Source organism: Carcharodon carcharias, chromosome 4, assembly GCF_017639515.1.
Source record: "Carcharodon carcharias isolate sCarCar2 chromosome 4, sCarCar2.pri, whole genome shotgun sequence".
In the NCBI taxonomy this organism is placed as follows: domain Eukaryota; kingdom Metazoa; phylum Chordata; class Chondrichthyes; order Lamniformes; family Lamnidae; genus Carcharodon; species Carcharodon carcharias.
The window spans coordinates 205,302,611-205,314,660 of record NC_054470.1 but is presented as its reverse complement, the minus strand read 5'-3'; the positions used below and the strand labels follow the sequence as shown (position 1 = coordinate 205,314,660).

The window sequence follows — 12,050 nt, the reverse complement described above, 5'->3', positions numbered from 1 at the left end:
CTCCTCATAACTAAAACTCTCCAGCCCAGGCAAGATCCTGGTAAATCTCCTCTGCACTCTCAGAATCAGAGTGCAGAAGAGGCCCTTGGGCCCATCGAGTCTGCACTGACACGTGAGAACTACCTGACCTACCTACCTAATCCCATTTACCAGCACATGGCCCATAACCTTGAACATTATGACATGCCAAGTGCTTACCCAGGTACTTTTTAAAGGATGTGAGGCATCCAGCCTCCACCACCCTCCCAGGCAGTGCATTCCAAACAGTCACCACCCTCTGGGTAAAAATGTTTTTCCTCACATCCCCCCCAGAAACCTCCTGCCCCTCACCTTGAACTTAGGTCCCCTCGTGACTGACCCTTCAACTAAGGGGAACATCTGCTCCCTATCCACCCTGTCCATGCCCCTCATAATCTTGTACACCTCGATCAGGTCGCCCCTCAGCCTTCTGTGCTCCAACGAAAACAACCCAAGTCTATCCAACCTCTCTTCATAACTTAAATGTTTCATCTCAGGCATCATTCTGGTGAATCTCCTCTGCACCTCCTCCAGTGCAATCACACCCTCCCTATATTGTGGCGCCCAGAACCGCATACAGTACTCCAGCTGTGGCCCCACCAAGGTTCAAAATAACTCCAACATGACCTCCCTACTTTTGTAATCGATGCCTCGATTGATAAAGGCAAGTGTCTCATATGCCTTTTTCACCAACCTACTAACATGCCCCTCTACCTTCAGAGATCTATGGATACACACGCCAAGGTCCCTTTGTTCCTCAGAACTTCCTAGTGTCATGCTGTTCATTGAATACTTCCTTGTCAAATTACTCCTTCCAAAGTGTATCACCTCACACTTTTCAGGGTTAACTTCCATCTGCCACTTATCTGTCCATTTGACCATCCCGTCTATATCTTCCTGTAGCCCGACATACTCTACCTCACTGTTAACCACCTGGCCAATCTTTGTGTCATCCACAAACTCACTAATCCCCCACGTAGTCATCTATGTCGTTTATATAAATGACGAAAAATAGGGGACCGAGCACAGATCCCTGTGGTATGCCACTGGACACTGGTTTCCAGTCACGAAAGCATCCTTCTGTCATCACCCTCTGTCTCCTACAACTAAGTCAATTTTGAATCCAACTTATCAAATTACCCTGTATCCCATGTGCATTTGCCGCCTTTATAAATCTCCCATGTGGGGCCTTGTCAAAGCTTTGCTGAAACCCATATAAACTACATCACCTGCACTACCCTCATCTACACACATGGTCACTACCTCAAAAAAATCAATCAAGTTTGTTAGGCGTGACCTCCCTCTGACAAAGCCATGCCGACTATCCCTGATCAAACCTTGCCTCTCCAAGTGGAGAGAGATTCTCGCCTTCAGAATTTGCTCCAATAGTTTCCCTACGACTGACATGAGGCTCACTGGCCTATGGTTCCCTGGCTTATCTCTACAACCCTTCTTAAATAGTGGAACCACATGAGCTGTTCTCCAGTCCTCTGGCACCTCCCCAGTGGCCAGAGAGGAATTAAAAATTTGGGTTAGAGCCCCTGCGATCTCCTCCCTTGCCTCCCTCAGCAATATGGCACACAAATCATCCCGACCTGGAGATTTGTCTACTTTTAAGCCTGCCAACACCTCCAATACCTTGTCACTCCCTATAACAATTTGCTTAAGTACCTCACAGTCTCTCTCCCCGAGTTCGATACCTTCATCCTCATTCCCTTGGGTGAAGACGGATGTGAAGTATTCATTCAACACTCTAGCGATGTCCTCTGGCTCCACCCATAGATTGTCCCCTTGGTCTCTTATTGGCCCTACTGTTTCCCTGGTTATCCTCTTCCCATTGATATACTTATAGAATATCTTGGGATTTTCCCTACTTTTACCAGCCAGAGCTTTCTCATGTCCCCTCTTTGCTCTCCTAATTGCTTTTTAAAGCTCCACCCTGCATTTTCTGTATTCCACTAACGCCTCCACTGATTTGCTTCTCTTGTACCTGCTAAAAGCCTCTCTTTTCCTTCTCATCGTAACCTGAATATCTCTGGTCATCCATTGTTCTCTGGGCTTGTTACTCCTTCTCATCACCCTAGAGGGAACATGTTGAGCCTGTACCCTCCCCATTTCCTTTCGAATGCCCCCCCTACTGCTCCTCTGCAGATTCCCCCACAAGTAACTGTTCCCAGTCTATCTTGGCCAGATCCTGCCTTATTTTACTAAAATCCACTCTCCCCAATCCAAAATATTTTTTTGCAACATGTTTATTTCTTTGTCCATAACAAACTTAAGCTGTACCATGTTGTGGTTGCTATCACTAAAATGCTCCCCCAACACCACCTCAGCCACCTGTCCAGCTTCATTCCCCAGATTTAGGTCCAGCACTGCGCCGCCCCTTGTTGGACCCGCTATATATTAATCTAAAAAGTTGTCCTGTACACATTTCAAGAAATCCATTCCATCCAAGCTCTTAACACTATGTCTATCCCAATTAATGCTGATCTCCTTGAATTCTTGATGCAAGACTTCATCTATCTCTCTCCCTATGTCGTTGGTACCAACATGTACCACGACCTCTGCCTTATCTCCCTCCTTCTTCAGGATGCCCTGCAGCCATTCAGTGACATCCTGGACCCTGGCATCAGGGAGGCAATATACTATCCTGGAGTCACGTTGATGGACACAGTAGCGCCTATCTGTTCCCCTGACTGTAGAATCCCGTATTACTATTGCTCTTCCTCCCTTCCTCCCCTCCTGTACAGACAGGGTACTTGTGATGCCAGAAGATTGGCTTTGTCTGCGCTCCTGGAGGAACCAGCGCCCTCATCAGCCTCCAAAATAGAATACCGATTTGCAAGCGGGACCCCAGGGGACTCCTGAACTACCTACCTGTTTCTTCTCCTGGACTGCCTGGTGGTCACCCATTCCCTTCCTTCCTGAAGTCCCTTCCTTCCTGAAGTCCCTTCCTTCCTGAAGTCCCTTCCTTCCTGAAGTCCCTTCCTTCCTGAAGTCCCTTCCTTCCTGAAGTCCCTTCCTTCCTGAAGTCCCTTCCTTCCTGAAGTCCCTTCCTTCCTGAAGTCCCTTCCTTCCTGAAGTCCCTTCCTTCCTGAAGTCCCTTCCTTCCTGAAGTCCCTTCCTTCCTGAAGTCCCTTCCTTCCTGAAGTCCCTTCCTTCCTGAAGTCCCTTCCTTCCTGAAGTCCCTTCCTTCCTGAAGTCCCTTCAGTTGCGGTGTGACTGCCTCTCTATACGTGCTATCCATGATGCTTTCAGACTCGTGGATGATCCACAGCATCCCCAACCGCCATTTCAGCTCTGAGACCCGAGCTTCCAGGAGCTGCAGCTGCAGCTGGACACACTTCCTGCACACATGCTGGTCTCGGGCACTGGAAATGTCCCCGGCTTCCCACATGGAGCACAAGGAGCACACCATGGCTTTGAGCTCTCCTGCCATGACTTATCCGTTTAAATTAAACCTAGGGCTATTCTTTCCTGATCTGCGTTACTTTAGAATATAAAAACTATAAACCACAAGAAGACCTTAAACTATAAGCGTTGAAAGTCGTAAATACTTAGCCAACCTGACCCACTACTTACCAGTCATTTCTTTCCCTTGTAGCCTCTACTGCTGCAGCAGGGCAAGACCACTTTCTGAAGATTTAATAAGTTAGATAGCAAGGAGAAAATGCAGAGAGCACCTCTTCACTTCTGCACCAAAATCCCATGGTGCACCAAACTGCCAATACCCACACTCACTTGGGAGTGTTGGGAACTGCGAGGAGGGTGGTGTGGCACTTCAAGAGGACATAGAAAATAGGAGCAGGAGCAGGCCATTCGGCCCTTTGAGCCTGCTCCACGATTCATTATGATCATGGCTGATCATCCATCTTAATAACCTGCTCCAGCTTTCTCCCCATATCCTTTGATCCCTTTCTCCCCAAGAGCTATATCTAACTCCTTCTTGAAAACATAGTGTTTTGGCCTCAACTACTTTCTGTGGTAGTGAATTCCACAGGCTCACCACTCTCTGGGTGAAGAAATTTCTCCTCATCTCAGTCCTAAATGGTCTACCCCATATCCTCAGACTGTGACCCCTGGTTCTGGACTCTCCCACCATAGGGAACATCCTGCATCTACCCTGTCTAGTCCTATAGGTTTCTATGAGATCCCCCCTCATGCTTCTGAACTCCAGCTAATATAATCCTAACCGACTCAATCTCTCCTCATATGTCGGTTCTGCCATCCCATGAATCAGTCTGGTAAACCTTCGCTGCTCTCCCTTTATAGCAAGTACATCCTTCCTCAGATGAGACCAAAACTGCACACAATATTCCAGGTGTGGTCTCACCAAGGCCCTGTATAATTGCAGCAAGACATCCCTGTTCCTGTACTCAAATCCTCTGGCTATGAAGGCCAACATACCATTTGCCTTCTTTACTGCCTGCAGCATCTGCATGCTTACCTTCAGCGACTGGTGTACGAAGGTCTCATTGCACATTCCTTTCTCTCAATTTATAGCCATTCAGATAATAATCTGCCTTCCTGTTTTTGCTACCAAAGTGGATAACCTCACATTTATCCACATTATACTGCATCTGACATGCATTTGCCCACTCACTCAGCTTGTCCAAATCACACTGAAACATCTCTGCATCCTCCTCACAGTTCACTCTACCAGCCAGCTTTGTGTCATCTGCAAATTTGGAAATATTACATTTAATTCCCTCTTCTAAATCATTAATATATATTGTGATTAGCTGTGGTCCCAGCACCGATCCCTTTGGTACCCCACTCGTCACTGCCTGTCATTCAGAAAAAGACCCGTTTATTCCTTCTGTTTGTTTCCTGACTGCCAACCAGTTTTCTATCCATCTCAATACACTACTCCCAATCCCATGTGCTTTAATTGTACACGCTAATCTCTTTTGTGGGACTCTGTCAAAAGCCTTCTGAAAGTCCAAATAAACCACATCCACAGGCTCCCCCCATCAACTCTACTAGTTGCATCCTCGAAAAATTCCAGTAGAATTGTCAAGCTTGATTTCCCTTTCATAAATCCATGCTTACTCTGTCCAATTCTGCCACTGTTTTCCACGTGCTCAGCTATTAAATCTTTTATAATGGACTCTAGAACTTTCCCCACTATCGACCTCAGGCTGACTGGTTTATAATTCCCTATTTTCTCTCTGCCTCCCTTTTTAAATTGGAGGTAGCTAATGTAATCCCACTATCAGTAGGAACTGTTCCAGAGTTTATGGAATCTTGGAAGATGACCACCAATACATCCACTATTTCGAGGGCCACTTCCTTAAGTATACTGGGATGTAGATTATCAGGCCCTGGGGATTTATCCGTTTTCAATCCCATCAATTTCTCCAACATTTCCCTACTAATACTGATTTCTTTCAGTTCCCCCCTCTCACGAAACCCTGTGTTCCCCAGCACTTCTGGTAAGTTATTTGTGTCCTCCTTTGTGAAGGCAGAACCAAAGTATTTATTTAATTGGTTAGCCATTTCTTTGTTCCCCATTATAAATTCCCCTGTTTCTGACTGTAAGGAATCCTACACTTGTCTTCACCAATGTTTTTCTTTTCACATACCTATAGAAACTTTTGCAATTAATTTTTATGTTCCCCACAAGCTTACTCTCATACTCTCTTTTCCTGTTCTTAATCAATCCCTTGGCTCTCCTTTGTTGAATTCTAAAGTGCTCCCAATCCTCAGGTCTGTTGTTTTTTCTGGCCAATTTGTATGCCTCTTCCTTGGATCTAATATTATGTCTAATTTCCCTTGGAAGCCATGGTTTGGCCAGTTTTCCTATTTTACTTTTGCGCCTGACAGGAATAAACAACTGTTGCACTTCACTCATGCACTCTTTGAATGTTTGCCGTTGCCTATCCACCGTCATCCCTTTAAGTAATGTTTCCCAATCCATCATTGCCAACTCGCACCACATACCATGGTAGTTTCTTTTGTTAAGATTCAGGGCCCTAGTCTCAGAATCAACTACGTCACACTCCATCTTGATGAAGAATTCTATCATATTTTGGTCATTCATCCCCAAGGGGCCTCGCACAACTAGATTGCCAATTATTCCTTTCTCATTACACAACACAGTCAAGGATGGCCTGTTCTCTCATTGTTTCCTCAATGTATTGATCCAGAAAACCATCCCGTATACACTCCAGGAATTCCTCCTCTAAGGTATTGTTACTAATTTGATTTGCCCAATCTATATGCAGATTAAAGTCGCCCATAATTACAGATGTTCCTTTATTGCATGCATCTCTAATTTCCTGTTTAATGCCATTTCCAACATCACCACTACAGTTTGGAGGTCTATATTCAACCCCCAGTAACGTTTTGTGCCTCTAAGTGTTTCTCAGTTCATACAGATTCCACATCATTGGAGCTAATATCTTTCCTCACTGTTGCATTAATTTCCTCTTTAACCAGCAATGCAACTCCACCGCCTTTTCCTTTTTGTCTGTCCCTCCTAAACACTGAATCCCCCTGGATGTTCAGTTCTCATCCCTGGTCACCCTGCAGTCATGACTCCGTAATCCCGACTATATCATACCTGTTTATATCTATTTGCGCGGTTAATTCATCCACTTTATTGCGAATGCTCCCCGTGTTAAGGCACAAAGCCTTAAGGCTTGTCTTTTCAACATTACTTGTCCCGTTCCCACTATTTTTCACTGGGGCCCTGTTTGATTCTTGCCCTTGATTTCTCTGACTATCACTTTTCTGATTCCCCTTTCTGTCTTTTGTCCTTGACCTTGATTCCCCCTCCTCTTACTCCTTGCATAGGTTCCCATCCTCCATCATTTTAGTTTAAACCCTCCCCAACCACGCTAGCAAATATTCCCCCAGGACATCAGTCCCGGTGCTGCCCAGGTGTAACCCGTCCAGTTTGTACTGGTCCCACCTCCCCCAGAACCAGTCCCAATGTCCCAGGAATCCGAAACCCTCTCCCTCACACCATCTCTTTAGCCAGATATTCATCCGATATATCCTGCCATTTCTACTCTGACAAGCATGTGGCCCTGGTAGCAATCCTGATATCATTACCTTGAGGTCCTACTTTTCAACTTACTTCCTAACTTCCTATATTCTGCTTTTAGGACCTCATCCGTTTTTTTACCTATGTCGTTTGTACCCATGTGTACCATGACCACTGGCTGTTCAACCTCCATAGACAAGTTGGTGCAGTGAGCAGATAGGGGGCAAATGATTTTCAATGTGGAGAAGTGTGAGGTGATGCATTTTTGCAGAAAGAACATGGACAGACAATATAAAATAAGGGATGAAATTTTGAAGGAGTTGCAGGAGCAGAAAGACTGAGGTGTATATGTGCATATACCATTGAAGGTGGCAGGAGAAGTGGAGAGAGCAGTTAATAAAGCATATAGTATCCTGGACTTTACCAATCGGGGCATAGAGCAGAAGAGCAAGGAGGTTATGCTGAATTTGTACAAGATACTTGTTAGACCTCAGCTGGAATATTGTGCACAGTTCTGGGTGCTACATTATAGGAAGGATGTGAACACATTGGAAAGAGTGCAGAAGAAGTTTACAAGAATGGTTCCAAGGATGAGAAACTTTACCTATTAGGAGAGGTTGGGACTGTTTTCCTTGGAGAGGAGAAGGCTGAGAGGAGATTTGATAGAGATGTTCAAAATCATGAAGGGGCTGGACAGAGAAGATAGGGAGAAGCTGTCCCCTTTCGTAAAAGGATCAAGAATGAGAGGGCACACATTTAAAGCGATTTGCAAAAGAAGCAAGTGTGATGTGAGAAAAAAGTTTTTCACACAAATGGTTCAGGTCTGGAATGCACTGCTTGGATGTGTGGTGGAAGCAGGTTCAGTCGAGGCATTCAAGCTGACATGATGATTTGAATAGAAACAATGTGTAGGGAAAAGGCAGGCCAATGGCACTAGGTCATAATGATCATTTGGAGATGCGGTGCAGACATGATGGGCTGAATGGCAGCCTCCTGTGCCATTAAGATTCTGAGATACTACGATGTTGTGACCAGAACTGTACACAAAATTCCAGCGGTGGCCTACCCAGCATTTTATACAGTTCTGGCATGACATCCCTGCTTTTCAAGGATACTTGTCATTAATTGAGCTTAATCCTGGGTTATTATGGAAACCCTTCAAGCTGTGACAAACACCCATCGACTGTCCATGTCCTATGCAAATGCTAGCTTAAAAACAAGTGCTCTATTCTTGATTCTTTCTCGACTGATAAATGCTTCCCGACATATGTTCCCCAGCAAGAAACCTGTGATAAATACTTACCTGTGCCAAGCGCAAAAACCTCTGAGACAGCCACAAAGTCGTCAATCATCCGAATAATACGTACAAATTAAGACTTTTCAAGAATAAGCTTATATACAGTCTGATTTGATAATATAATCCTTATTAATTACACACGTATCAATGAGGTGACATCTAACACTGGAGATGGTGATGCGTTATCATGACACTGACCCCCATTCGCCGTGTTAGTGACACTGACCCCCATTCACCGTGTTAGTGACACTTACCCACATTCGCTGCGTTATCTTGACACTGACACCCATTTACTGTTAGAGACACTGACCCACATTCACTGTGTTAGTGACACTGACCCCCATTCGCTGCGTTAGTGACACTGACCCCTGTTCGCTGCGTTCCAGCGACACTGGCACCCGTTCGCTGCATTCCAGCGACACTGGCACCCGTTCGCTGCATTACGAATGAGGAGCAGGAGTGAGCCATTCGCGACATTGTCTGTCAAGTATGATTCCGTGATTGTGACCATATCAGGCTGTTATCTGACTAGCCTGTGGAATGGCTGTCCCAATTTTGTCACCAGCCCCCAGAAGCGGACTCCGTAGGGTCAACATGGCTGGATGTGCCATCGTCATTTCTGTTGCCTCGGTTGTTGCTGGATGGCTCATCCGGTTTTATTCTTTTCAACTTGCTGCACTTTTCCTTTGCATTTGCTAATTGTTTCCCTTTTTCCAGACCCTATCGTTCAGATCGCCATCGATAACTCAAGGAACATTTTGTACACACGCTCAGAAAAGGGAGTCCTCCAGGTAGGGTCATGCAGCGTGTTCAACATTTATAGTGCCACTGTCGCAATTCACTGCATTATAGAGACTGATACCCATTCAATACATTACAGAGACTGATGATGCTTCACTGTGTTACAGAGACTGATATAGGTTCACTGTGTTATAAGTGACACTGAAACTCATTCACTACGTTACAAGTGACATTGACGCCCATTCACGGTGTTCCAGTGATGCTGACGCCCATTCACGGTGTTCCAGAGATGCTGACGCCCATTCACGGTGTTCCAGAGACGCTGACGCCCATTCACGGTGTTCCAGAGACGCTGACGCCCATTCACGGTGTTCCAGAGACGCTGACGCCCATTCACGGTGTTCCGGAGGCACTGACGCCCATTCACCGGGTTGCAGTGACGCTGACGCCCATTCAGTGAATGACGTTGACTTAGACGTGCCATTTCACCCTGTTATAGCGAAAGTCTGAAAGCTATTCTCTGTCAGGCTGTCCTTAATTCAAAATGCTCACTTCCACTCTTTCTGCTGCTGTACACTGCGAAAGCTTACTAAATTGTTGATTGTTCCTCTTTGTTCTCGTCTCTCTTTCATGAAATGAGCTCTGCCACTATCCTACAATTTTTATCTGTTCTGAGCCTGTATCTCCTGTTGAAAAGGGTGTGTTTGCTTCTGGATGTGTTTGTCTTGTTTGAATACGTCTCCTGTTTTGACATTGTAAATTGCTGATACTCACTCTTTGGTTTGCAGGTATATGATCTTGGTGTTGATGGCCAAGGGATGGGCAGAGTGGCATCTTTATCCCAGAATTCCATAGTTTCTGCAGCAGGTAACATAGCCCGGTGAGTGTGTTACCTGCCGATGTCAACTCTGGACTCGTGTTGTGTGTGGTGTTATGACTGCCCTGAGTGTTAGTAATCATGGAGAACTTTGCCACATTTCTCAGAGGTGTCAACAAGCACTCCAAGTACAATGTGAAACTTGGCTGTCAGCCATGGTCACAATTTTGTAGGTTCAATTCCCATTATAGGGGCTTGAGCAAGTAATCGACAGAGCACTGAGGAAGTGCTGCACTGTTGGAGAAGTACTGACGGAGTGCTGTGCTGTTGGAAATGTCCATTTTGGATGACTTGTCAGGTGAGAGGCTTGGAGTGGAACGTCCCGGTGGTTTCCATCCATCTGCTGTCCTTGTCCTTCGAGATGGTAGTGGTCGTGGGTTTGGAAGATGCTGTCAAGGGAGCCTTGGTGAGTTTCGGCAGTGCACCTTGTAGATGGTACACACTGCTGCTACTGTGCGTCGATGGTGGAGGGAGTGAATGTTTGTGGATGTGGTGCCAATCATGTGGGCTGCTTTGTCCTGCATGGTGTCAAGCTTCTTGAGTGTTGTGGGAGCTGCATTCATCCAGGCAAGTGGAGAGTATTCCATCACACTCCTGACTTCTGCCTTGTAGATGGTGGACAGGCTTTGGAGAGTCAGGAGATGAGTTACTTGCCACAGGATCCCTTGCCTCTGACCTGCTCTTGTAGCCACAGTATTTATATGGCTAGTCCAGTTCAGTTTCTGGTCAATGGTAACCCCCAGGATGCTGATAATGGGGGATTCAGTGATGGTAATGCCATTGAATGTCAAGGGGTGCTCGTTAGATTCTCTCTTGTTGGAGATGGTCTTTGCCTTTGAACATGTGTGGCACAAATTTTACTTGCCACTTGTCAGCCCAAGCCTGGATATTGTCCAGGTCTTGCTGCATTTGGACATGGGCTGCTTCAGTATCTGAGGAGTCGCCAGTGGTGCTGAACATCCCCATTCTGACCTTATGTTGGCAGGAAGATCATTGATGCAGCAGCTGAAGATGGTTGGGCAGAGGACACGGCCCTGAGGAACACATGCAGTGATGTCATACAGCTTTCCAGTTATACAGCACAGAACAGGCCCTTCGGCCCATTGTGCCTGTGCCAGTCATCAAGCACTTATCTATTCTAATCCCATTTTCCAGTACTTAACATAAGTAGTCCTATATGCTTTGGCATTTCAAGTGCTCATCTAAATACTTCTTAAATGTTGTGAGGGTTCCTGACTCTACCACCCCCTCACACAGTGTGTTCCAGATTCCAAACACCCTCTGGATGAAAACATTTTTCCTCAAAGCCCTGCGAAACATCCTGCCTCTTACCTTAAATCTATGACCCCTGGTTATTGACGCCTTCACTAAGGGGAAAGGTTTCTTCCTATCGACCTTATCTCTGCTCCTCATAATTTTGTTTACCTCAGTCAGGTCCCCACTTCAGCCTTCTCTGCTGTAAGGAAAACAACCCTAGCCTATACAGTCTCTCTTCATAGCTGAAACGCTCCAGCCCAGGCAACATCCTGGTGAATCTCCTCTGCACACCCTCCAGTGCAATCACATCCTTCCTATAGTGTGGCGACTAGAACTGCACACACTATTCCAACTGTGACCTAACTAGTGTTTTATACAGTTCCAATATAACCTCCCTGCTCTTATATTCTATTCCTTGGCTAATAAAGGCAAGTATCCCATCTGCCTTCTTAACCACCTTATCAACCTGTGCTGCTGCCTTCAGCGATCTGTGGACATGTACATCAAGGTACCTCTGTACTTCCTAGGGTCCTACCATTGATTGTGTATTCCCTTGCTGTGTTAGTCCTCCCAAAATGCACCACCTCACACTTCTCAGGATTAAATGCTATTTGCTACAGCTCTGCCCACCTTATCAGCCCATCTATATTGTTCTGTAATCTAAGGCTTTCCTCCTCGCTATTTATGACACCACCAATTTTCATGTCATCTGCGAACTTACTGATCATACCTCATATTCACGTCTAAATCATAAATGTACACTACAAACAGCAAGGGTCCCAGCACCGATCCCTGTGGTACATCACTCATCACAGGCTTCCAATCGCAAAAACAACCTTCGACCATCACCCTCTGCCTCCTGCCACTAA

At 45.8% G+C, this 12,050-nt stretch overlaps 1 protein-coding gene across 4 annotated transcripts in view; it reads left to right on the top strand.

Annotated features, from left to right (window-relative positions):
* Positions 1-12,050, top strand: part of nup155 (nucleoporin 155) — a 287,604-nt gene that overhangs the window by 60,114 nt on the left and 215,440 nt on the right. For all 4 annotated transcript variants that reach the window (XM_041186949.1, XM_041186950.1, XM_041186952.1 and 1 more), the window contains 2 exons: positions 9,024-9,097; positions 9,836-9,927. In XM_041186949.1, coding sequence (XP_041042883.1) covers positions 9,024-9,097; positions 9,836-9,927 — 166 coding nt within the window. The remainder of the gene's footprint in view (positions 1-9,023; positions 9,098-9,835; positions 9,928-12,050) is intronic.